Source organism: Parus major, chromosome 2 (genome assembly GCF_001522545.3).
Source record: "Parus major isolate Abel chromosome 2, Parus_major1.1, whole genome shotgun sequence".
NCBI lineage: Eukaryota > Metazoa > Chordata > Aves > Passeriformes > Paridae > Parus > Parus major.
The window spans coordinates 100,013,965-100,041,877 of NC_031769.1; the positions used below are offsets into that span (position 1 = coordinate 100,013,965).

Consider the following 27,913-nt stretch of genomic DNA (forward strand, 5'->3'; position numbering starts at 1 on the left):
AGCCCTGAGGAGCGGCGGCGGCGCCGGCCCGGGAGGGTGCCGCTGGTCCCCGGAGGGTGCCGCTGGTCCCCAGAGGGTGCCACTGGCCCCCGGGCCGCCAGCCGCCTGCCCCCCAGCGCCGGGCCGTGGGCTGCCCGCGGCGGCGCTGAGGCGCGGGCGGCGCGGCGGGAGTGGCGGCGGCCGGAGCGCAGGAACGGGCAAGGAGCGCTGCGAGCCGGGGAGATGTCCGCCCCGTACGGCAGCCTCATGCGGTACCTGTTCCCAGCCCTGCTGCTGCACGGTGAGTGCGGGGTGCCCCGAGAAGCGGCTGGGGTGCAGGGGGCCCCAGCGGGTCCCTGGCGGGGGCAGAGGGGCGCGGGTGGGTGCGCTCCCCCATCGTGGCCGCGGGCACTGGGTGCCGCCCGCCCGGGGCAGAGGTCTGGCAGAGGATGGGAAGCGGGCAGCCCCCGCTGGCTCTGCCTGACCCCCGTGTTAGCGGCACCCCTGAGCAGCACGCCGGCTGGGTAAAACCACGCCGAAAGCGCCCCGCTCCCAAGTGCGTGTCGGCGGCTTGTGCTGCAGCCTGGGACTGCTTGGATGGAGCAGTTGGTTCGGGCACCTCACACAAAGTTTCTTTACTCACCTCCGGGCAGGAGCTGGCGCTGCCGAACTCCGGCGCGTTTGGTCGAGACACCCTGAGGGGCCCGCGTTCCTCCTCTTATCGGGAAAAGTTTTTTTGCCGTGGAGGTGTTATCTGGGAAGCCTTCGGTAGCAAAGTGTGCCAGCACCGGATCTTGTGCCCAACTAAAATTGTTTTGCTGCAGAACGCAAAAATTCTGGGTGTTATTACACACAGTCCTGCTTTGACAGCCTCTCAGTTTAACCCTGGACTGACATCCCTCTGAAATGGCACAGTAGGCAAAATTTTAGTGCGAAAAGTCAGCGTACTTAAACTTGAAAGTTCAGCTTGTAAATTCAGTTTAGGTCCTTAAACAGATAACCCGTCTTTCCAGAAAGCTGGTGTTCTTCAAGAGAAACTTCTGAAAATGAGGCAGTTTAATGAGCTGCTTAGGTATGTCTAACATTTGGCAGCCAGATTTGAAAAATCTGGGTATGATATCCTTCTGAAAGTGTGACTCAAGCTACTCGGTTACAGCATCATTTTGAAGAGTGTTCCTAATTCTCAAGTCCTCTGTAGCATACTGCAGTTAAATTTCTTAGGACCCCAAGCTTAGTCGTAAAAAGAGGATTTCTTTTTTTAACTGTTAAAATGCAAGTGACCTGCATGAATTCAATGGGAGATCTGTTAGCTGGGGTTAAGGATTTCAAAGCTATTCCTGGGGTTGATTTTGTGGAGCAGGGTTTGTCTCTCTCTGTTTGTACAAGTGCTAAGCACACACTATGGTATTTAATAAATAATAAAGAGAATGGGCTTCTGATGGTATATTTTGTTTAGAGAAAGAAAGAGTAGGAGGCTCTGATCCCCAGGAGGGGGTTTTATACTCTTCTCACAGCTCAGCTATGAGATCCAGAGAGCACAGAAACATGTTTAGCTGAGCCAGACCTGACAGGACGCCAGAGGTGTTCTTTAGACTCTGTGATCTGAGATGTAAAAGTTGAAATGGGAGACTTGAAGTTAGAGGGTAAAGAGAGGAGGTGTAATTGCAGGGTTGGACTCCCTGGCTCATCTGCTTGGAATTACAGAGCAGAGCTGAATGCTGGCTGGAGCAGGAAACAAATCAGGGCTAGTGATCAGATCAAAACAGCAGCTGCCAAAAGAGGATGATGAAGGCAAGTCAGCCATTTCTTCCAGCTGCAGTTATATTTCACCAAATAACATAAACCTAAGTTCTTGTAGAAAGATTCAGCTCACTGCCTCGTATATGAAGATGAACGCCTTGGTAATGTAGCAGTTAACAGTTTAGACCAGAGTTTCAAGAGTTTGGAAACTATTGCCCTCTTACAAACTTGAAAATTATATCAGTGTCATATAATGCACTGAAACATATCCCATGGAAATGTGTTTACCCTGTTGGCTTTCACTTGGTCTAAAGCTTTTCTGTCCATGCCATAAAGTCAGTAGAAGCATCCTTTGATCAGCGGCTATCCCGAATTGCTAATGTGTAAGAATAACCATCAATCCCAGGGGATTGCAGTGTTAAGCCTCTTTGCTGCATGCAGTGTTTTCTTTCTGGATTTCTATTGCATATGGCAATTTAAGGGTTAAAAGTGAGTAAATGTGTGTGGGTGGTTGAGGATTTTTAGGGCTTAAAGCTTTGTGACACAAGTTAAAATGTCCTGTAAAGCTAAAGCTTCTGCTTTCATTACATTAAGAAATGCCTACTTTAACGTCACTGAGCTGAAATTTGGAAAAACTAGTCTTCATTAATCAAAATAAAACCTGTACATGTACAGTGTCACAAAGAAAAAAAAAAAAATTGCAGCTGGAAGTTGTCCATTATCACTGTTTTCTTTGCTTAGACAAAAAGCCACAGAAGTTTCAGATGTCAAACACAAAGGTCATTCAACTCCAAAAAACCTGAATAATAAGACCTACGTTCAAGTGGATTCAAAACAAATTTGGCTAATTTCTTTTGTAAAAATAACCTTTTTTTTTTTTTTTATAAATATAGATGCTAAAAAAAATGTTCAGTGTATGGCTGATTATGCTACTGTCAGAGTAATGAGTTAGAAACTTGAAAACAATTAGTCGATAACATCATGGAAGTGGTGCTAATAAAGATGATGAGAACAAGACTGATAGGCTTTTCAGAGCAAAACTGTGCTTTGAAAAGTTCTCTGGCAATGTTGCTTAAGTTAGTTAAATAGTAGTGTTTTATTTCAAAACTTTTTTCAGGAAAATAATAAAAAGACCATAAAAAGCCATAAAAAGAATCTATATTGTGCTCTGTGCTAGACACATATGTGATCTGTTTCCTCAGTTAAATAAAGCATTTCAAAATCTGGAAGACAAGAAAAAGATGGGAAGACACACTGCTTAGTGTAAGATTTGGAGAATGTGCAGGGACAGTTGGAAGATGGACTAAGTTTTATTCACAATTTTGTCAGCATGAATTCCATTTCACTCACTTTTGTAGCTTGACTGTGGGCTAGCACAGTGGTAAGATGTTGATGTCATCAACAGAAAGGGCAATTTTTTTGTGCTCTGTAGAGTGTCTCTAGAAGGTAGGCTGGCACACAAGTAGCCCAAAAGTAGCCTCAGCCACACTGGAGGCAAATACCTTCAGCTATTCAAGGCAAGGGTAGTATTTCATTAGTGAGGTGATTATTTAGGGCTGATGGAGGGTAGGATTATATGTAGTGAGTTTGTTTAGCACTGTCTTCACCTGCACACAAGTCCCAGGGGAGTTGAGGGCAGTTCTGCATGAATAAACTCCAGTGCCAAGTGTGGGTACAGGATGGAGCAGATGTCTCTGGCAGAGAGCTGATGTTTCTTGCAAAGAGGGCAGGACCAAACCACAGTTGATACTGAACTGCACTGACATCCCAGTGCTGCAGCCATTCCTCTCAGGGGCAGAGTTCCCACTGCCCTGAAGGAAGATGGGCTTTAACCATTCAGGGTTTCATAAAGAAGCCCTTACTCTGGGCAGTGCCATTTCACCTTGCACAGGTAGCAGCAGCCATCCCAATTAAGAACTTCAGCTAAGCAGAGGTTGTGGGTTGTGCAACTGCTTGGCACTTGCTTCTCTGACCTCTTCCAGGACAGGGCATTGTGTAAGGACCAAGCTGTAGGGTAACAGGGGACCTTCATGCTGGGCCTGTCAGCTTTGAGGGGGTTACTTTTTAGCTGTCCCACGTAAACATACTTTGGATCTCTCCTCAGGATCTTCTGCGCTCTTAAGCATTAATTTTGCCTCTCTTCGAAAGCTGCACTTGGAAACTCTGTGTGCGCAAGAGAGGCAACAGATACATGTGAAAGGAAGTCATTGTCCTGTCTGCTTCCCTGGCCATAAAACCCAGCTTTCCTTTCCCAACCCTTTTGTTTGTAGTAGCTAATTTAGGCCCCAGTCTTGTGAGGACCCTTTGAAGTTTGAAGTGCAGGGAAAACACTGGTAAACACAGCTCGTGGCTTGGTAACAGGACATTATATTCTCCATGGCAATTATGTAAGCTTGCACTGGAACTAAAAGCCTGTCATAGGCATTATCTGACACTATCCCACATCAAGAAAGAGCATAATCCAAATGTCTATTTGTTTAATTGTGCAGGGCAACTGCCCAGATAAGGAGAGCTATAAAGTTAATCCAGTCAATTATTCTTTATCTGTTGTAAGGTTTTTCCAGTTTCAGACAAGTTCTAACTTGAAAAGAGATTGCTGCAGGAGTAAAGCATGAACGTTAATTTGTTTCTGTCAGAGATGAAGCCATTGCTTATTTTGAACTTACACTATCACTTGAGGTTGTTTTACTTCATCATAAAATTTTGTTCTTCTGTATTTACATCACTAGAAATTAAAAAAAAAAAAAAAAAAGTTAAGTGGTTCCTGCTGAGAAATTCCAGTCTAAATCCAGGTTTGAATCCTTTTTTGAGGTAACATCTCTTCCCCCATCTAGCAAAGGATGAACCTGCTGAACACCTGGTAGCTTTGAGACTGGTTTGAAGCGCCACACTTGGACATGTTCGAAGCCGTGGTTTAGATTCTGGTAGAGACATTCATTAAACTGATAAAATCTAAACAGTTTAAGATAATTTGCCTTACACTTTAGCAGTCTGGCATAGTTGTGAGCAGAGTTTGGCCTGGATGTTGAGGCACAAATTAAATTAAAATTATCCGTGTTCAAGCACAACTCTACTTATTATCTTTGTTGCAGTTGTACAGCATTTGCATGCTATTTTTCAGAAAACCAAAACATTCATTCTAGCAGCTTGCAGTTTTTTGCAGAAATGTTGGCAGAGGGCTTTGTCATAACCATTTTTGAAACACGTTTGGGTAACGGGCTGCCAACAGATTGCCCTTTTAAGATTTGTATTTTACTCGCAGCTATGTGCAGAAATCTTTGAAGAACTTGAAAGTAACCTATCTTCCCTTAACAATTATTTTTATCTTGAATGGTTGTTCCCACATCAGATACAGGTTTATAGGTGAACATGAGAGCCTGAAGCCCTCTGTCTGGTGTGGTGCATGCTCTTATCCACGTCTTTCTGGCATGGCAGCTGTACAGGCCTCCACTTTCCCACTCAGATGGATGTTGGGTCCTGCCCCTGTAAAGTGTGATCTGGGATCACAGGCCCTCGAAGATCTGTGTGATCTCTGAGGGTCTGGGCAGGGATCCTCAGTGAGCTGTGGCACCTCTTATGCTGTATTCAATTAGTTTCATGCTAAAGCTGTGTCACTTCTAGGGCTTGGTTTTGAAAGGGAAGCTGGATATCAGCTCATCATAAAATGCTTTTGTTTTGCTACCTGGTATTTCAGGCAGGTTCTGGAATTTTCCTTTTTAGACTTGTTCCTCTGAAAACAAATGCTGTAGGGTGGGGGATATAATCTTAATGATCTCTGGTCGTGGTGTAGCTAAAGTGAGAACCAACCAGAGGCTTCACAAAATTATTGTTATAGATCTCATGCAAAGATTTTTTGTTTGTTTGTTTGAAATCTGTCACATTTTTGAGTTGTAACATAGAGGGTGGATTTTGGTTTTATATTTTTTAGCCAGTGGGTAATATACCTTCATAACACACAAAAATTCAAGTAGTCAGTCAAAGAGAGAGTCTGAAATATTCTCAGTTGAGTCTGAGATACTCAATTATGGAGATACTGAAACCTACCATCTGTCAATGCTGTAGAGAATAGCAGACTTGGATCTCTCTGAATGAAAGTAATGGCTCCAACTATGTTGCAACTACATCTACTCTCCAAAGTGGGCTTCTAAAGAGTCATTAAATTCTTTTCCCAGTTTTGTGAATGCATGTTTTAACTTTGAGCCTTTCCAACAGTGTCTCATTTAACATGGCCAAATGGATCCTTTAAAATAAGTGACATCATCCCTGCAGTTCCTCAGTTTTGCAGAACACCTCATGTGCGCTGCCAAGGGTGGAGCAGGGGGGCACTGCACTGCCTCTGAGCACCTGCTGTGAAGAAAAACACAGAAGATGGTGTTTGATTTACTGGTCTGTGTGGGAAGCATATCACTGGTCTCAGTGTTTGACCTGCAGATGGTACAAAGGGAAGTTACATCTCATTTGTACGGCAGTTGAATCTACAAAAGTGTTGAAATTACTTCTTTGTAAGGAAGAAGTTTGCACTAAATTAAGTATTTCCTTGCTTCAGCAAGGCAAATATAGGCAAAGTCCCATTTCTGTCTCTTTATTTTATACTGTATTTCTTATTCTGATACTCTGGTCCTTTGATATTGTTTAGCATTACTGAGAGCAGCCCCAAGGAGAAAGACTTGGAGGTGTTGGTTGATGAGAAGCTCAACAGGACCCAGTAATGTGCACTCAGAGCACAGAAATCCAAACATCCCAGGCTGCATCCAAAGCAGAGTGGACAGCAGCACAAGTCCCTCTGCTCTGCTCTGCTCTGCTCTGCTCTGCTCTGCTCTGCTCTGGTGACATCCCACTTTGAGTACTGTGTCCAGTTCTGTGGTCCCCAGCATAAGAAGCATGTGGACATGCTGGAGCAAGTCCAAAGGAGGCCATGAAGATGCTCAGAGGGGTGGAGCAGCTCTCCTGTGGCACAGGCTGAGAGAACTGGGGTTGTTCAGCCTGCAGAAGAGAAGGTTCTGGGGGAAGACCTTAGAGCACCTTCCAGTACCTAAAGAGATCCTGCAAGAGAGCTGGAGAAGGATTTTTTTACAAATGCACATAGTGACAGGACAAGGGGAGCAGCTTTAAAGGGAAAGAGGGCAGGTTTAGATTAGATCAGAATCAAATCCTTTCTTTAGGAAGAAAGTCTTTACTGTGAGGCAGTGGAACAAGTTGCCTAGGAATGTTGTGGATGCCTCATCCCTGGAAGTGTTCAAGGCCAGGCTGGATGGGGCCTTGACCAGTCTGGTCCTGTGGAAGGTGTCCCTTCTGCCCATGGTCAGAGGAAGGTGGAACTGGATAATTTTTAAGGTCTCTTCCAACCCAAACCACTCTATGTGTGTGTGTGTGTGTGTTTCTCTCCCTGTGTCTCTGCAGCCTTCATTATGTTCTTGTGTCTCTCTTGATTACCTGAATTTGTTCTTGCCTTCACTTAGCACAGTTGGATGGATAGAGTCCCAGACAAATACCCTCTTTCCTCTAGGGCTGTCCCTTCCATTCCCTTGTTGCAGTTTATCATTTACAAGTTGCAGACAGAAGTACATTCATGTGACATGGAGAGCAGAAACACAATTGGTTTTGAGCTGTATCAAAGAAAAGACACTATATAATATCGCATAAAGTTTGACTCCTTTTCAAAAACTCCTTCTTTTCATTATTTCCTTCAGGGAATAATTGGGAATGTCTTGATGTGGTTACTGCGTTTTCTTCTTTGATATGTGCACATACAAGATGGTGTCCTCCCACAAAAGAATTTTTGCTTGAAGAAATTAAATCCCCAAGTATGTCTAAATGAATAAATCATTTCTAAATGCATCTGTATTCCTGAGTCATATGACATGAACTAGGCAAAATACAACTGCATGAAAGCAAGTGGTACAATAAATATGCCTTGGAAAATAGCCAGTTGAAAAATTTCAAAACCTTGTTGTGATGGCAAATTTCAAATGTTTAACAACTTCAAAAGGAAATGCAAATTTTCAAAGCCTTTTTTCAATGTGACATAATTTGTCTGCAGAAGACACCCTGTTGAAAGTTAGCACTGGTGGCTACAACCTCTGCCACGTACCTTGCATGGACATGAAGCACAGACCCAGCCTAGTCAATCCTGCCTCTCCAAGGATGTAGTCTGCTCAAGCAGAGCATCACCCTGTCACAGCTGTACAATTTCTGGCTGTAGAATGGACATTGTTTGGTGCTAGCATGAGTGACTGTGCTCAACAAATGTAGAAATACCTGAGAATTTTCTGACTTCCAGAAAGGAAGAAATACTGAACCCCTGAAAATCAGGCTTCAGTAAGGGCATCTCAGGCACTGTGCTCAAATATCAAAGTATCTCTAGTATTTATTACCCTATAGAAAGCAAGGCCATAAATTCTCATTCACATTGAAGAATTGTTTGTAACCTGCAACATAACAAAGCTATCAGATTTTCCAGAAAAGGTTTTGTGAGGTTGTATTCATTAGTCTCATTAAACCCTGGTGTTGTTTCAAATGGTTTTGTTCAATGTTGCTCAATGTTTAGGTTAAGGTATTTATTGTATTCTTACTGATCATTTTTTACCCTGTCTCTTGGACAAGTATTTGCTTCTGTTTAGTTGAGGAATTGCTGTTTTTAAATGGTTGACATATATTTATAATTTTAGCAATGCCAGGTGTTTAGCAGTTCCCAGGTGTTATCCAAGTTTCTTCCAGAAGATCTAAGACCTAGCCAATATAATGAATCACCTTTTTTCCTTTTTTCTTTTTTTTTTTTTTCTTTTTTTCTTTTTTTTTTAATAGGAAATGGGAAAGGCTTAAAAAAAGTATCTACCTAATACCAGGCATGTGCCCAAATGTCAGATGGGGCCTGGGGCATAAAGCATAGGATCCTGTCCTGGGTGGTTCTCACTGATGATCCCAAACAGCCCCATTTCTTATCCAGGTCAGCTGAGAATGCAGCAGAAAATATGGGGATGAATCCCAGACCTGCTCTGGAAGCACATTACAGTGAGACATCCCTTTCCTGAGATGGCTGCCCCAACTTCCCAGGCACTCAAACAACCCCCTCACCCCACCCCTTATCCATTTTGTAGCCCTCTGGTGCTCAAATTCCTTCTGGCAATGTAATACACTTTCCAACACGTTATGTAAGGTTCATGTTTGTCACCTTTTAACCCCTAGATGTGGGGTTTTCTTTTGATCCGTGTTTTCCAACAAATCTAAGAGCAGGCTGTGTCTAAAAGAGTAAAGACGCATTTCTTTTGAAGCTATGTATTCATTTTGTTCAATTAATATTGTGTGGAGAGCATGCTGGTGGATTTTGTGTGTATACATTACTAGAAACCAAAATTACTGTGTGCTGGAGATAAAATTAGCTTTTGAAATTCCTTTTCCCCTTTAAAATAAAAATAGAAGGATCTGCCTTTAATTGACCACCTCAGTCATCACAGAGGCTTCCTGTGTGCAGAGGCTTTGCTTTTAATATCTGTTTTCCCTTGACTTTAAAGAGTAGTCTTTATTTGCAAGTTTATTATAGAAGCGTTCAAATTAGAGGTGGGCTGAAACCACAAAGTTTGTGTCCGGATCTGGATGCAACTTTCTGAAAGTTTGAAAGTCTAGGTTTTTGATTGTCCTGACCAGAGATTACAGAGGTGTCTATAAAGTTCAGTTTCAGAGCCACATCTCCTGGGTGTGGAAACATAACACTTCAGTTCAAGCTCTTTTCCCCATTTTATTTCATAAATTTATGTGGTGGATTATTAGTGGTGTGACAGAAAGGAAGAGCTTCCCATTTTTTTTATTTTTTTTTTTCAGATGAGAAAATAAATGTAAGTAGTCTTTGCCCAGACATATAACAATGTGAATAAGTGTTGTTCAACACAAGATGGTCAGCACACTGAAGCCCTACTCAGCAGGGTCTCATGCTATAATTTACACTTTCTGTCGCAGGGCTGGGAGAAGGTTCTGCTCTTCTTCACCCGGACAGCAGGTCCCACCCTCGGTCCTTGGAGAAGAGTGCCTGGAGGGCTTTCAAGGAGTCACAGTGCCATCATATGCTGAAACACCTTCACAATGGAGCCCGGATCACTGTACAGATGCCTCCCAATATTGAGGGCCACTGGGTCTCTACCGGGTAAGGAAAGATAAAACAAGATGCTTGGGATGGAGAAGAGAAGATGGTAAAGAAACGGAGAGGGAAGGATGAATATTCCCACTTTGAACAGCAGAAATATTTTAATATGGTGATGCTCAAAATTCCAAATGCTCTCTATATGTTTATAACAGCATTATGTACATTAAAATAGCATGCCATAAAGCTGTCTTGATGAATCAATTTATTGCCTGGATTTTAAACAGCATGCTGTGAACATCTTTAAACCTCCCTGAATAAGAAGGAACCTACCAAGCTGCCAAAATGGATGCTTGTTCAAACATAACATTGCACTGTATTTGTCTCCATGCATTAAATCCATTGAATGGGCCCTTGTTTTCAGAGCATGTGTCTAGCACAGGTTTTATCAGCAAAAGAAATTAAGAAGCTGTATTTCACTAGTCCTGTTACTCTTTATACCTGATGACTTGTATTTCAGAAAGCTCTTTTGCTTTCTGTGTCTCAGCAGGCAATATTCACATGCTCATGGGAGGTGACTTGTAGTAGGAAAGACTGGGTTTATTTAACAGGAGTATATTTCAGGATGAGAGGAAATGGTCTCAAGTTACACCAGGGGAGGTTTAGATTAGATATTAAGAAAGATTTCTTCACTGTAAGAATGGTCAGGCATTGGAATAGGCTGCCCAGGGAAGTGGTGAAGTTAACATCTCTGGAAGTGTTCAAAAGGCATGTGGATGTGGCACTTGGGATGTGGTTTAGTGGTGAACGTTGTGGTGCTCAGTTAATGGCTAGACTCAATGGTCTTAGAGGGCTTTTCCAGCCTTAACAATTCTACAGTTCTGTTTATATTAACCAGTGTAGAGGTGACAAGGGGAACAAGTTTGAAGGCACAGAAGGGCTCCCTACAGGAAGTGAAATTTAAGTGCCATTTACATTTTCAGAAAAAAAATGGGGGAGAGAAAGAACCCACAAAACCTGAATATTGTATGGTCCATATTCAAGCCAAATAGAAGTTTTGAATTAACAGAAATATGCATTAACTGCCATCCCTGTTGAATGTTTGAGTGGAAAAGCTCAGAACATGATCCTGCATTATGATTATGCATATCCACAGCAGACCAGAGATCATGGAGTTACACAGAGAAGCTTCTAGAGCAGCTTATAAGCCAGTTCTTTGTGCTGTTCCCTGGATGTATGGAGTTTCACTTTCTGATGTTATCAGTCATTCTGCTAAATCTACCGTGCGAAAGAGAGCAATAGATGTTTAATAAGCTGCTAGTATTTTCAGTGAAGACTTGAGTCACATGGTGGTCCCTAGACAAAAGGCAAAAGCAAAACACGATTCAAAGTACTTAAGCCTATGAGATAAAGCCTTTAGATATGATCACCATGAAGCAGTGTATTAATAGCAGCAGAGGGAATTGTTGGATAATCAGCAGGCCACAGATGCCTAGTTCCTATTTACTGCCATTCCTGCTGAAGGGGTGTTAGCACCCAGATGTCTCTGTGAGCCCAAGGGGGTCTTGTTGCCTGTCTTATACATGATGTGCCACTTTGTTGAGATTTTGTTTCCACTTTCTTTCCTCCCCACAGCTGCGAAGTCAGAGCAGGCCCAGAGTTCATCACAAGATCTTACAGGTTCTACCACAACAGCACATTCAAGGCCTATCAGTTCTATTACGGTGGCAATCGCTGCACAAACCCCATCTACACCTTAGTCATACGTGGCAAAATTCGTCTCCGACAGGCGTCCTGGATCATCCGGGGGGGCACTGAGGCCGACTATCAGCTCCGCAACATACAGATCATATGCCACAACGAAGCAGTAGCCAAAAAATTAAGTGAGTTGGTGAACCAGACGTGTCCTGGATTTATCCCAGAAGATAGTCCCTGGGAGCAGGATGTGAGCTATGATTTGCTGAGAGAGGAGAACGGCTGTGAATGCACCAAAGCTCTGAATTTTGCCATGCACGAGCTCCAGCTGATCCGTGTGGAGAAGCAGTACCTGCACCACAACTTAGACCACCTCGTGGAGGAACTATTCCTTGGAGACATTCACACTGATGCTACTCAGAGGAGGTACTATCGGCCCTCTAGTTACCAACCTCCTCTTCAAAATGCCAAGGTACGTGGTGGGGGGGGGTTTGCATATATCCTCTCTATAAGATACTGGTGACAAAGCCCAAATCACCTAAAATGTAGAGGTGCTTCTAATACAGGGGGTTGATTATAGCTTTAATTAACAGAGGATAACTCACTTTGTGAGAACAGTAACTTTGCTGTGGTTTATGTGACTGCAAATATGCAAATAAAGTAATCTCGTGAAGTAAACTCAACAAAGGCCACTCTGAAGATGGAATCATAGACTTGTAGGCAGAAGTGGGAGTGGATGGCTGGGACCATGGCCAGCTCTAGACTAGCAGCTGAGAGGAAGGTTTCATACAGCACTGAGATAGCAGAGGAGGAACAATCATCAGTAGATACTTCTATAGCTGTGAGGGGGGCAGGAAGAGAGGAAATGGAATATGAATATCAGCATATGGAAGTTGGGTGATCCATAACCTGGAGAGGAGATAAGGAAATTGGAAGGTAAACACATGGACAGGGCAGCATGAAGGGAAAAAACTGATGGATCCAGACTTAGGCACACACATTAATGAAATGAAAAACAGGTGAATTTTAAATGGGCCCCTAATTCCATTTGATAATTCAGTTTTCAAAGGGACCTCAAAGTGCCCTCAGCTTCATCAGGAACTGATCAACCCATAGGAAGCTAAATAAAACTCAACAGGAAGCACAGGCACTGATGGCCTGTAGCAGGAAGGCTGCCATAGGTCTTTCCCAGTGACATTTCAAAGGCAGGCAGCAATTGGAACCACATTGCCAGGTGCTGCTGCCGTCGGTGTGCTCCAGCTGGGCATTGCCACAGCACCTCTTCCAGATAATTACCACCATTTTTAATCATCTCATCACAAAGGGTTCAAAAATCAGTTACAGCTTATCAGCAATAGCAGGAAATGCAACAGGAGAAGGGACAGTTTTGATGAAAAAGCCTTGGCTTTCCCTTCCATTCAAAACCATCTGCCCTGGGTTGTTTCTGTCTCCTGTGAAAAACAATATTTTAGTAAGTTAGGTCTTTATGTGATTTGCCTTTAATTGCTTTGTAGCCTGGCCTAGGGATCATTTTAATCCACAGTTGACTGTTTTGCTGTATGAAAACTGCAGTTATTTCTGTCATTCTTATGCTGTCTTCAAGTGACCAAGGACAGATTTGAGTTTTCTTTTTAAACTTACCTTCCCAAAATAGTGAGTTGCAGCAGATGTACCACAGCACAATCCTCTGCAAAATTTTGATTGTCTTTAATTGATTCAAACAACCACATCAACCTTCACTTTAATGATCTGGGAGTGAGTGAGGGTTTTTAAATCTCTTCCTTGCAGGTATCTTTAGATAGAAGTTATCAGACACCAGCTATATTGTATCTTTTCTAGAAAATATTGTAGATCTTTTTCCAACCGCTTGAAACAGAGACAAAATCTTGATTTAAATCTCTGTAGCTGAGTATTATTTCTGGTCTAATCTAGGTGTTTTATTCTGGCCTGATATGTAAGATAGTAACCTTGTTACCTTGTAGTAACCAAGTTACCATGTAGTAATTTCATTACAGTCAGAGCAGTCAGATGTATTTTCAGCCAGCTTTAGAAAATTAAGATTGTTGTCCAGGCCTGCTGTAATTTTAAGGTAATGATTTTCCTGCCTGTCTGTTCTGCTACTGTAGCATCCCTTTTTCTCTCTAAAATATAGTGGCTCTAAAATAGCATGTTCAAATTTAAGGGGCCAAATTTTGCATATATGTCTCGTGTTTCTTGAGACAGGTCAGCTAAGAGAAGCTGGGCCTGCTGATACTAGGCTTTCAGCATGATAGTAAACAGCAATACCCCTAAAAAATTAACCTTTGCTTTAGCTGCTGTGAAAGATTCCAGGATGTGGGTTTGTTGGTTTGCACCTAAGCATGAAGATCCCTATACCAACAGGTTCTCAACAGACTCTCTGACCTAGTGTTTGCCAAATGTAGGAAGAATAGTAACAGAAGTGCTTTTTTCTTTTTTTTCTTCAAGTCCAGGCAAACATACCGTTGAAAGGTTATAACCCTTCCTTTTTGAACTCTTTTCCTTTTTTAATTGTTGCTCCACTGGGACCCAGCTGAAAATGAGTTTAAATGCTAAATTGAGTTTAAAACTACAAGTCACAGACTCCTCTGGAAACTGGACACCATGAATAAATAGAAACGTTAAATCAACTTGTTTTTTTAAGGTTTCTACAGTCATACCAAGAGGTTGTGGAGGCCAGGAAATTGCTTCTGAAGTGAATCAGGTGTATTGTGTGGAATCTTTCATTTAAGGCTTTCTTCATTTCCTTTTTATTTATTTATATTTTAGACTCATAAAGGCCTGCCTAAAATAAGTTGAGAGGATTCACATTTTGAGTTAAATTTATAGTTAAGCCTCTATATAGAAGAAAGTTCCACCCAGCCCAAGAGTTTACACAGCCTGTAAGTTGGATGTGGTAGCCACATTCATTACTTATGTGGTTGAAATGAATGGTAATTAAAAGCAAATGATTGCTGGATATGTCAGGAATGCCAAAGCCACATGATCAGAACTTTAAACAAACAGAATTGGACCTTATCCAAATTCCTGCAGCGATTTCACCACGGGATGGTAAATCAAAAGGGCTGTCCAAAAACCAGACAGCTTTATGCTGAGCTACAAATCTGAATAAATTCACAGATTACCATATCTCAAGTGTTCATATAAAATCAGGGAGCTTTTAAAAACATATAATATGTCATCTCTTAAGGCTTTACAAATTCTCTTAGATAAGAACATACCTTAAACAAATTCCTCATGTAAAATACATGGAAGTTCTTGAGTGTAGATGATGAATGGGTCACAATATAGGTTTATCTTGTCTGTTTTCTAACCTGGCTGAAGGTACTAGTTAGGACTGGCTGATGAATGGAGATGAACATCTTTGATGTCTCTTGACGTTGCAAGTTTATCAAGTGATTCAAGCTATCACACTAGGGGCTTCTTCAGCCAGCATGAGAGAGCACATGGGTGGGAAGGGCAAGATGGGGGAACTGCTTGGTCATCATCACATATATTACACAAAATGTTCCCAATTAGGACAACACCAAGGAGGCTGCCTTGATTGGTTGCAATATCACAAAAGTATACAGGGATTTGTAGCATGAAGGAAGCCTTGAATGCAATATTCTTTCTCTGTGCAGGACAGAAAATTTCTTCAGAAGTGTCTGCTCTCAACTACAGAAAATGCAGTACTGGGAGACTTACTTCACATGTAATTGCCTCAGCAATATTGCTTTGTAAACAAAGAACTCCTTGTGCTGTTTTCTCATGTGACAGAGTAACGGGAAATATCAGAGCAGGACTGTGATGACCGGTCATTCTGGTTAGATCATTACTTAAGAATAAGGCTGACGTGGTTTGGAACATCACAAGAAACCGAAGAATTGCTAGGATAACCTTCACTCTGTCCTGCTCAATCAGTTGCTGGACACACTCTTTCACTGAGATGTTTTTCCTTTAAAATGTGACTCTAATTAATCAATTCTCTGTTACAACTTTATTTATCTCTGGGACCTACCTGTCTTCCAGCAGCACCTGGAATTTGCAGTTGATACAGATTCAGTGTGTGGAGGTTGGTGATTGTGCTTTCCTTTAGCCAAGAAAGAGCAAAGTGTGCCAAGTTTTCTGTGCTTTTCAAAAATTAGAGTCTTCATCTCTTTGAAACACAGTGACTTCATCTCTAGGGGAATGCTATGTACTTGTGAAGCTCCCAGGGAAATGCAATTGTAAGTTAATAAATAGATGTTAAACATGTGAAGCGCCTCAGAGAAATATGCAAAACTCAACCAAAAAGTACAATTTTGGCAGACAGAACTCCTTTGTTTGCCTGAGTAGTGCCACTAACTTCTACATTAAGGCAACACTTAAAGGGTGCCTTTTGTCCATTATTACTTGAAAAGGGCTCTTGGCTAGGAAAATTATGAGGGGAAGCAAAGTAGGAATATTCAGAAGAATGCTCAAATGGGTTAATTCCAGGTTTATGATCAATAACAGTGTGTGTGGTGCCCTATGGAGATGAGGAAGCAAGCAGCTTTTGGCCGAGGTTGGCCCTTGCCGTGCTCGGCAGCGCTGTCGGCCGTGGCCCTGCGCCTTTGAAGCTTCCACATCTGCACTTACCACTGTCTGCTCTGCAGCTGCAGTAAAGCCTGTCCCAGCTCAAAATGCAGGAATCAAAATTAACTATTTAGCCTAGTGAAATAAACCCCAGGCCTTCAGGTCAACTCAGTATGTGTATCTAAACTACTGACACCTTCCTTACGGTTGGCATCTAAGCACAGTGGCTTCATCTTTTGTAAAAGGGCAGGGAAGACTCAGTGGTAATATTGCATGGTTTAGAGGGCTATATAGGATGCTTTTTAAAGGCATAATAAATACATAAGGCAGGTTTATTTGAGAATACTTTATTCTTGAAAGTGGACATTCAAGCTCTCCCTTCAGGTTTTCCAGAAATTATTTTTGTTAATACTTCATAAAACAGTAATGTCACCATAATTTAGTATCGTTTTAATGGGACAGATGACATGCAAGCACATTCATCTGTGAAGTCTGGTTTTCTCTTTGTTCTTGTCTTTTGCCCAGAATAAAGTCATTTATACCAGAAATGAACAACCAGAAGACTTTTGCATTTCATGTTGGTTTTGTTTATTTCAGTTTTATGCAGGGTTGTGCAACAGAATCAACATCATAGATCAGACAGTTGTGTAATAGTCGTGCCTTGAGATTCCTTCACTATCTTTCCCTTCATAAGAGCAGTTAATGAAAACCATTCCTCAATATCTTAGAATATATGGTACGCATTTACAGATAAATCTGAGCATATCTCCGCCCTCCTTCCTGCTGCAGCACCTCTGTTCCCCACCAAAAGAAATATCCATCTGACAACTCTGCAAAGGAGTTACTGCTCTCTCCAGCATTTTACTTGCCTCAAGATTTTTAATTAAAGTTTTAAGTCTTCGTTTTGCTTCATTCCATTTGGCAGGCTGAGTTATAACTGTGTCAGCCGTGCTTGTCAACTCCCCAGAGCCAGGCTAATGCACATTAGTCAACTCAGCTTTATATGAGGTCATGCAAAGCCTGCAAATTATCACTTTTGTACTGGAGAGGATTTTTGGTCATTTTTTAAAGTGTTGTCTTGGTCTGCAGTTATCTACAGTGGTGGAGGAGCGAGCCTGATACTATCCTGAGCAATTCATAAACGTGTCCTTCCTGCGGACTTGGCTCCTTGGCAATGTGAAGCAAAGCCATCCAACTTTTTTTAGTTGAGCTGGATGCATTTCCTTGAATTGATGTTCTCCCAAGAATTTCCATTTATACTCATCCTGGGAGTGCTAGTTACTAACACTAACACCTGGTACTGTGTTTCCTTGCGTAGTGAGGTTTAAAACATTCTGACCAGGCATGACTCATTCCAGTCCCACCTGGTGCTGCCTGTGACATGTGGTATTTGGGAAGTGTGCAAGACCATAGCTGAGTGTGGCTTTTCTCTCCCCTCTTCTTCAGCACTTCCCCTCACGGTAATACATATGTAATGTAAATGCATTCACATGGCAGGAGTTTCCTACGCCAGCTTTTGTGCTGTTGGCCCCTACAACATCCCGGGATACTGGTTAGATCTGTACTGCACACCCAGTTCAAGCCTGAGCCCGTGCTTGAGGAATTCTGATGCCTGGTCCTTTGTCTCACATCTCCCTGCAACAAGGATATGCTGGGTACAACATGACAGACCCAGTCACATGCTCTGTGATGTCAGATGTCAGCCAATGTCAGATAATTAGTCCTAGACAGCCATAGAATTCCACAGAACTTAAGAGAAAATTAAATTGTGCTGGGAGGGTTTATGTTTCCAACTATCCATAGCAATTGGAAAAAGATGAAGGAACCTCATCCTTGTTTGCTTTTTTTTTTTATTAGAATCCCCCTTGTTTGGCTTCCAGTGCTCTCTGGCCATGTCAGCTGAAACAGCAGGAGAGAGTGATAAGAAAAAAATGTTAGTGGAAATTCTCAGATCCTAAGCTATTTTCTCCCCAGCTACAAAAACTGAGTTTTCAGCCAGAGATTCAGGCTTGTTTTGGCACACATGGCATTGTGGATTAGTTCAGAAATTGCCTTTAAAGAAACACCTGGAAGGATGAGGAATAGTGACACTATGGCTTTGGCATTGCAAAACTGCAAAGAGCCGCCCATCATGATAAGGGATCTTCCAGCTATTTCAGGGCCCAGTCCTCCCAGCAAGGTCCCACTATTAAAAATATTGCACTGTGCACATAAGATAATCAGAACATAGAACCCATGTTCATCCTGTCCTCTGCTTATTTTATTGCTTTTTTAGTTTATGTCATGCCCTAGTGAGCTTTTTATTAGAGAGTTTTTGATAGTGTTTGGACTCAAACATCCTCTGTCTCTGTTCCTTAATTTCTTTGAATGGCTGTTTTTAGAAAATAACCTTCCTCTGAAACACATGGAAAGGGAGTGATTTGCAAAGCCTCAGATAGTGTAATTAAGAGCCAAGAGCAGCTGACCTAAAAAAGCAAGAGTGAAATATACAGTCAATTGTTAAACATAAATTACTCCATAATTAAGTCAAATTGCCTCATAACAGAACTAGCTTTTTCCCTTGCCCATTACTTGGGCAAAAATCATACTGAGACAAGTTTACACGTGGCATATTCTTCCACTAAGAAGTTTATAATGTGAAAGATAGTATCACAGCAAAAAAGGTTTATGTGGGCATCGATTCAAATGCTGGTCCCAGGAAAGCGATGCATTCATCCATGTGAGGGGCCAGAGCCAGCTGGTGTCTCACCACCAAAGGGATGTTTCTGCTTCCTCCCTCACCACCCCAGCTTTTCCCTGCTGCACTCACTCTTCGATGCAAAAAGTGCCTGGTTCCCTCAGCCCCTTCTTTTGGGCACACCTTAGCAGCCCAACTGGCCAGACCTTCATAGCTGGTGCAAAGCCTTTAGAATTAGAAGAGCTGCACAGAGTTACAGTAGTTCAGGACCACAGTGGTCAAAGAGCTAGGTGAACTACAGACAAGTAACAGAGAGTTAACAAGGACCTTCCTAGAGTTTGCCAAAGGAGTCACCTCTGCTCACAGTGTAATGGTGGCCAGTGGTGACCAAAAAAGAAAACAGGCTGAGTTGTTGTTTGGTTTTCTTTTTGAACAAGGGTGACAGAAATCACATGTTCCCAGATTAAATTAGCTTGGTTCACAAATTGTTTTTGGAGGACAGATTCCTGGGAGAAAAATGTGAATATAAACCAAACCAATCTACTACTCTGCCAGGGTGTCCTCTTGGACATGATAGAAGCTTTGAAATTCACTTCAGCAGAGAAGGGACTGTAGCAGAAGTTCTCTCCTACTATTGACAGATTCAGCTCATATAAGCTATGTTTAGTTTTATAGCACTGTCTTTTTATCGCTTTCTGGCTTCACTTTATGTGAGTGGGGCAATCCCAGCCATGAAGTTACTGTCATCAGTGCCCTTAATGTGTCAGGGAACAGTGCAGCCAGTCTGCCCCATGGCAGGACAGAAACGTGTGGTTAAAAGGCACTGGCATCTTGATCTCTGGGGAGAAGAAGCATTATTTCTATTAAAATTGAAAGATACTTTTTGAATATATCTGCACTAACTTCACCAGTTGCAGTTAAATTACTCAATTAAATGTTTGTATTTCATTAAGGTATTAATGGACCTTGCACCTGCTTGTAGAATTTAGCTGAAAAAAAACCCCATATCTTAAAATCTGGTAACAAGCTCCACAGGGAAAGTACTACATCCACTTTAAGAACATGTTGGCATGTGGTCTCCAGAAGACCATGTGTTTTGGGGTGGAAAGACTCTGAGGAGGTCACCAAGTCCAACCTTCTTCATCCTCAGAGTAGGGCTATCAGCCAGCACTGGTCCAGAACAACCAACACAGGTATCTTGTGCCTTCATCTCTCAATGACACTCCTCGATCCTTCCTGGAGAGAAGGGGATGCACTGGGGGGGTTACTCACATCCTCCACATTCAAGCTGTAAAGTGTTTTCCTGAGATGCATCAAGTTGAGAGCTAAAGCTCAACATGCAGCCGTCTGGGAGATTTACAGAAATACTTTTTCTTTCCAGCCCTCTTTTCTGAGGACTCTGTGAGCACCCTCCATAACATAAATGCTCATATTCACTGCTCTTACTTTAAAGTCCACATGAGCTGCTATGAAGTCAGCATTTCTCCACTCACTGCCTTCAGCTCCAGCTCACTTTAGGGGTGACATTCACACAATCTCCATTAGTGCCCTGAATTCCTCCAATAAAATGACCATAGGTAGCTTCAGAGAATCAACGTACAACGCCCACAATATATTTCTTTTATACATATTAAAGAGGGTTTATATTTGCCCCATCCCAGGCCAGATAGTCATCCAAAGTCTTTTCACCAATAGTGAAATCAATGAAATGACTGCTGTAGTCTATGTCCCTGGGATGTAGAGTAATGGTCTATGTGCAAAGTAACTATAAATGGTGTTGCTCAGGAGGTGGAAGCCTCAGCCTGAAATTTCCTCCACTCCTGCCACAGACTTGGAGCCTGCAGATGCTTCCCAGGACACCCGAGGTAGTCACATTTGGGGCTGGGGTACTTGGCTGCTTGAGGCTGCTGCATGGCCCACAGCCACCCTGGACCACTGATCCTGCTGGAGAGTGCCATCAAGCTCATAAAGTTCAAAAAGCACTGGTTACTGTTCTCCCAAGGTGCCATCCAAAACAAAAGAAGTCCTTATGACACACATATTTATCTACAGTACTTAAAGAAAGACAGATTAATAAGGCTTCAGCAAATATATTGATTTCTGACACAAGCGTTGCAAAATCCCTATCATAGTAAATTACCATCTGCCAGCTTCTTGTATGATCTGAAGGATAAAGTCAGCCTTTTCTAGATCCTGAACTAAAATGTTGATTTCAGATAAATGCAGACAAGGGAATTAAAGTCTTACAAGCTCCTCTGCTGTGCAATGTTACACACAAAACCAAATGGTACCACTAATAAGATCAGAAATGATGATGCATTCCTTAAAATCTGGAGCCGGCGTCACTTCAGCATGAAGTGGCTGGCCTGAGGCATTGCCCTGTATCCCAGGTGATGCCTACTTAGCGTTTCTTTGCTTTGTTTCAGAACCACGACCGCACGTGCATCGCGTGCAGAATCATCTACCGCTCAGACGAGCACCACCCGCCCATCCTGCCCCCCAAGGCAGACCTGACCATCGGGCTGCACGGAGAGTGGGTGAGCCAGCGCTGTGAGGTGCGGCCAGAGGTGCTCTTCCTGACTCGGCACTTCATCTTCCACGACAACAACAACACTTGGGAGGGCCACTACTACCACTACTCTGACCCCATCTGCAAACACCCCACCTTCACCATCTATGCCAAGGGCCGCTACAGCCGGGGAGTCCACTCGTCCAAAGTCATGGGTGGCACGGAGTTTGTGTTCAAAGGTAAAGCAGCTTGATACAATGGGGAGGGAGGTAGTTATGGACCAAAGCAGTTTGCTCATAATGACTTGACTGCTGATGATTTCAATCTGTGATTTTCAGGAGTTCATCATTTCTTGGGAAGTTTGCAGGCATTGTGTGAGTGCCCAGCCAAACTCTGTATACAGCTATATACACTATATACAGCCACTATATATACAGCTGCATGGCATTTCACACTGCTGAAGCAATATTCATTTGAGGCAGAGGTGTTTAAGTACGCACAAGAAAGTAAGATTTCACATTACTTAGTGATTGTGAAGTCCAGTGGCCAAATGTCAAGCCTCTAAGAGAAGTGGTTAGATCTGTGTCCTAGGGCTCCTTCAGTAGAGAGAGAAAAAAGCATCTTCAGAAGGCATTTCAGATCTGAAGCAATATAAATAATTTTCTGTGGAAGACAGATGCAGCAGCATGTATCTTTTCATGTGCTCCCAAGGGGCCCTCAAGCAATAAGGGTGTCCCTAATGACAGCTCTGATTAAAGATGCCAGAGTGCAGACAAGATGTATCCAACCCAAACTCATCGAGTACTCTGGAAAGCAGCTCTGAGTGGTGACACCACCCATGGCTGAGAAGCTTTCCTGTGCAAACAGCCCCATGGCACCCTGCTTAAAAAGAGCTCAGGGGCCTGAACCACTCACACAAACAAACATCTCCAAAACACAACATCCCACCATGGCACCAGCCCCAGCGGAGCCTCTGGTAGCCTCAAGCTCTCTGTAGGCTCTTCTCCTTATTTCAATTACATTAGAAGCATAAAGCATCTTGCTTGGGTCTAATTTAGAAAAGCATCCAACTAGAAATAATTTACTAATCTGAGATTTTTGTAGGAGGTGGGAGATACCCTTGCCTGTCAGAACTTTGGCTCTTTCGAGCTACATGTGCATCATGTCCCAGCTCAGCTCCTGGCATGAAATCCAGTTTCTGCTTGCATTTCTGGTTTATGTTGTGCCAACTTACCTTACAGATCAAGGTCACTAATTTGGCTTAGGTAAAACTTTCAGGTTCAATTTCTATGAATTACCTTTTACACCAGCTAGAGAAAATAATATGAACTGTAGAGCCATCGAGTCAAATGGCTGTTTATAAAAGCTCAGGAAAAGCTCCCAACAAATCTTACTATAAAATGATCTGCAAGAGAATTTGGGAATTTGGTATGTTGGGAGGCATGAGAGATGGTTATTTGCTTCTGTATGGGTCAGCACCAATCCATTCAGATCCCATTTTCTTGATATAAAGTGTCAAACACAGACCAGGAAAAATCTCAGTTCAGCTTCTGCAGGCTCATTCATTTTGGTTTTTCCTAACTTTTTTAACTTGGCTGTAAAATTAAACTTTATACGCCTTAAACTCCTTTGAAATACAAGCAGGTTAGAATTAAAGAAGCTGCAGCGGTTTTACATTTGATATTGCAACCTGTAGCCAATGTTTAGAGATGAGAAAAAACATCTTTCCGTAGATCATCTATATTTTATAATTCATGCAAAAAAGGACAGGCAATATAGGATGATTGTGAAACTGTAGTATTTTCCAAATTTCCCAATGGGAACTAATTATTTTATTAGGTTTACAGAGTAGCTAGCAAATGTTAAGAAACGAAGAAAAATATGTGATAAATGCACCACTTACAAATTAAGGCAGATGGTAATAAAACATGAGTAAAGTTTTATTGTTTCCTCTTTTCCCTATCTCCTAGTATAACCAGCTAGGCTTTATCTGTAAAAGATTGTCTGGAATTTATGAAAAGCTCTGCTTAATCTCTGGCTAAGATACGTGGCCATCAGGTTTTCTTCAACTGATTTGAAGGCGGGTTCTGTGCAAGAAGCAATTTTTGCACAGATAAAGACATAAAATGATGCTCATAGATTTGCTGGGCACACCTGTAATGTGAAAAAATTAATTTAAGAAGGAACAAGGGGTGACAATTTTGATTTAACAGGTGTGCCCCAATCTTCATCTTTGCTTTGTTTCTGGTTTTGTACCTCTGCTAACAGCTCCCCTCTTCCTCTCTCACAGTGAATCACATGAAGGTCACTCCCATGGATATATCCACAGCCTCACTGCTCAACGTCTTCAACGGGAATGAGTGTGGAGCACAGGGATCCTGGCAGGTTGGGGTTCAGCAGGATGTCACCCATACGAACGGCTGCATCGCGCTCGGCATCCGCCTACCTCACACCGAGTATGAAATCTTCAAGATGGAGCAGGATGCCCGGGGCAGGTACCTGCTGTACAATGGACAGAGACCGAGCGACGGCTCCAGCCCTGACCGACCCGAGAAAAGAGCCACTTCCTACCAGATGCCTTTAATTCAGTGTGCCTCATCAGTACCCAGATCCGAAGAGTCACCAGAGGAGAATAAAATCAGGCTGTATAGCAGCAGGGCTCCGGAAAAATATCCCAGCACCCCAGCTCTTGCTTTGTTGTTTATTTGTACTGTGTCATATTGGGACATTCTCAGCTAGAAGCAAGGAAAACTTACTTTTCATGACTACAAAGCCAGGATTCCACCAGACTGGGGGTTGTTTTTCTTCAGACAGAAAAGGACATTTATTTTCTTGATGCACTTGAATGCCTGAGAACTGTTGTTCTTTTCCTTACTTCCCTCTTCCTCCTCGAATCCCGAACGGCACTCGTTTGATGTTTGTGCTTTGAACTTCATCCAGTCTGATCCCTGGCCTGACACGACTGCACAAAAGTAATTGCACTTTAGGACTGCAGACTTCTGGGGGGAGGGAGGGGGTCTCCTTTTATTTTTTTTTTTTACTATTTTTTTTTTAAAACTGCTAGGATGAACTTTATGATCCTGCTTCAGTCATCTCTGCCATCTCACTGTTGTGGTACTCTTATCCCAAACGCCCAGTTTCTCATCAGAATTTAGCTCTGGGGAAGGGCTCGGTGTTGTGCCAGTACTGTGATAGCAGCTTCCCCCTCTGACTTCACAGCTCTGATGTAGATATGTATATAAGGAGGAAATCCACAAAGATTTATTATCTAGCAGCTCATAATACAGAAAGAATCAGCAAATCAACTGTTCAAAAAGTGCTAAATGATTGATACCCCTAATTAAAATAAAAAAATACTCCAAGTAATTTAAGATATTTTTACAATCATTAAGTTGTAAAAATAACCAGTGGTTTAGGATTTTCACATTCAATTAACTTAGCTGTGTAATTGCTTTGAGGCCTCCCTTTGTATCTAGTAAGTAGTTACAACCAAGCCCCCTCAAAGCCAGCCAGCAGCAGCAGTTTTCCTGTCAATGCACAGAGTTCAGGTAAGCTGCAGGAAAGACTTCTCTTCCCATATTCCTGAGGCCTTACATACTCCACATGCAGTACTTGGATCAGCTGGGTGGGCAGAGTAAAGCAAGTGGGATCTAATGTGTTCTGCAGCCCTATTTAGTGGCATCTTTTTAGTCATGTGATCTCATGTAAGAACAGGGAAAAGGGTAACAGCAGCAAGCAGACCGTGGTCCCTGGTAGAGCAAGAAAGCAGCAGGAAATACACCCTCAGATGGAGGAATACCAGCCCAGTCTTACAGAGAGAGGAGCAAGAGATGCACTAATGCAACCACATTCTTTCTTTTCTCCTTGCTGAACTGTCCCAATGCATGCCACAGTTTCATAGATCTTAAATTAGCATTGGTTTGGGAAGACACTGCTGGGAAGGTGGATAGACACAGCCTACAGAGAGCATTTGTCAACTAGAGCCTGCCCTGGAAATTCTCAGGTTTCCCTCAGTGGTGAATACATCCTTTTGTGCACTGATGCAAATCAGAGCAGACTCTGGAAGCAGCAGGGGAGATGTTTAAGGCCAGCAAGGAGTTAGAAGTTCATACATGAACAATGCTCCCCTGCTTTAATGGAGAGTGGACTGAAGGAATATCTACATCTTGCGTTTGGGCTGTGGCTTTTACTGATGTACGTGATTTAGCTTGCAGGAGGAGCAGGAACATCTGTGAGAAACATAAGGATTAAAGTTGTAGCATTTCTTCACAGTATAAGCTAGCTACCCAGCCCAGTACTGTGTCAGAAAAAGAACCTTTAATGTATTATTTTCAGCATCCTAGGAAAAGGATGTTTTGAATGGACATCTTTCAACTTTACACAGTGAGTCTTCATACTGACTTCTATAGCAAAAGCATTCCTTGAAAACATGGATGTGAATTTCCCCAGAGCTGGAACAAAATCAGTTCACCTAGTTTTGAGACAGCAGGAAGACAGAGGGAAGGAGCAGTATCACAGATAGATACGCTGCTGAGTCAGACTGCATCTTTAATGTTTTTTCCTTAGACAAATGAAAAGTCATAGAAAACTGTTACTTACAAGTCAGGAATGGAGCTCAGATTGGCTCAGTAGTCACCAGAGAAAGTGTTTATCCATCCACCTGATGTCAGATCCCCTTTCAGCCTGTTGGAAGGATCTGAAAGCCAGCTCACTGTGGTGAATTGAGCCCTATGAGCAACAGCTGTTCTTGATGGCTTTCTGCTCCATGCAGTCAAACCTACTTGAAGAGCCAGCTCTGGATCAGTTGCTGGTGGGAGGCACAGTTTTAACTAGTGGGTCCAGGAGACAGGATGCCTCTGTGACAGAGTAGTTACAAACCAGCATGGAGTTTGGTTTTCTCTAGGTTGAGTTTTGTAGTCAGCAGGGTGACACCAGCATATCTTTAACTGGGTTACTGAGCTGTTACAGTCAAACAAGTCCCCTAAGTACCTGCTTCATTTCTGACTGATATTTGAGATCTAGTGGCAGGAGTGAATTCATACCAGTTTTTATTTAAAAGGATGAGTATTGTATGGCATTCCTTAGATCACACATTACAAGCTGCTTTCACCACCATCAACCAGTCCCATGCGGTCCTATCCCTAAAAAATATCCATGGTTTGAAGCTGTCAGACTATGTCGCCAATGCAAGTGCCACACACAGCTTGATCCCAGCTGAAATCTGCGCATGCTTGTGATGCAGGATGAAAGCAAAGACCAAAGGAACTGTTCCACAGCACAATTTTCTATATTCATTGGGGCAATCATCTACAGTTTATTAGTGCCTTGTGGCTCCTCTGTAAATTGTCTAATGTTAAAAATGTTGCAACAGTTTCAAGAGAAAGATCTGTCTAGTTATAACCTCTGAAAATGCATTCATGTCTCAGCTGTTTTGAATCACAGACTTGCAAAGGTCTAGGTTTTCCAAGGTTTATGGTTAGACTACATGAAAATGTGGCTCACTGTACAAATTGTACAATAGATGCTCTTTTTTTTTTTCCTGTTATTTAAAGACACTTAAAAAGGAAGTATTTTTAAAAGGTCTTCACAATGCATTACATGAAATCTGACTGGGGACTTCTGTAGTTTATTTGTAGTGTTGACCAGAAACATGATTTTATGATCTGGGTTCTTAGCATTTGCTACACCAGCTTCCCTCCACGTGCCTATATATTTTTAATTTTTCTGCTAGCCAATACAAGTCAAGTTGAACAAAGCTGTAAGTCTTCAGAGTGCATAGTTTATGTGCTAGCCTGTATTTTCTGTGAGGCTTCTCCTTGCTTGCAGGCACAGAATGAGGAGCTAAGCTTACCCCCTCTTTTGGTTTCATCACTCACTAAATTAACTGCTGCACAGCACCACATACATATGTGACACAATATATTCCATTCATTTTATTTCTCCAGCCTGACCTCATGTGATGGCAGCCCTGGCTGCTAAAGAAGTTAAGCTGCAAGTGGTTTAGCAGTGGAAGACCTGCAAACTGGGTGATTTATCCCTTGCTGAAATGCAGAAGGTTTAAAAAAAATGAATCCATTAACGTTGGTACCTTCAGCTGCTGCAAATGTTGCCAAGGCAGGTGAAAGCTTTTCCCTCAGTAATATCCTACTCAAGGATCCACCTGACAGAAGAAATGGTAACCTTAAGAAATTCTTAGGCAAATAGTTTTGAAGATGCTCTATTCAAGAAATAGGACAAAAGGGATCAGAAGAGTCAAAACAAGTGTTCTTGCTCTGTTTCTATTCCATTTACATATTGTGCCTGCTGTCCTGGGGTAGAATGTCATTTCTATGAACAGAAGTCTGTATTTTAGGATATAATGTCAGTCTTGCTTGAGTTGGAGTGTGCTTGCCTAAAGTGCAGGATTTTAAAAGAAAAAAAAATCTCTTTATTTTTGTAAGGTTATAGAAGATATTTTTCTTCTCAACTATGTTCCAGATTAAACTGCTGGGGAAGTTTAAGCACTTGTTAAACTATTGATTGAAATAAAAAAAAAAAAGCCTAAGTGTAAAATTAAGGACTTCTTTGCCTCCTCTACATGTTCTTTTTGTGTTCTGTTGGCTTTCTAAGTGTAAAAAAAATGTTAAGTGTCTTGGAAAGAAACAGCCAAAAACCTGACTGTTGAGTAACTTGTGCACAGAAAAGC

The 27,913-nt window shown here is 42.3% G+C and overlaps 1 protein-coding gene across 1 annotated transcript; it reads left to right on the plus strand.

The window, feature by feature from the left end:
- Positions 1 to 159: 159 nt before the first annotated feature.
- On the plus strand, positions 160 to 27,774 carry APCDD1 (APC down-regulated 1). Its single transcript, XM_015620021.3, has 5 exons — positions 160 to 280; positions 9,673 to 9,856; positions 11,429 to 11,960; positions 21,146 to 21,467; positions 23,519 to 27,774. The coding sequence occupies exons 1-5, from the start codon at positions 223 to 225 to the stop codon at positions 23,965 to 23,967; spliced, it is 1,545 nt and encodes a 514-aa protein (XP_015475507.1). The 5' UTR covers positions 160 to 222; the 3' UTR covers positions 23,968 to 27,774.
- The last annotated feature ends 139 nt before the right edge of the window (positions 27,775 to 27,913 follow it).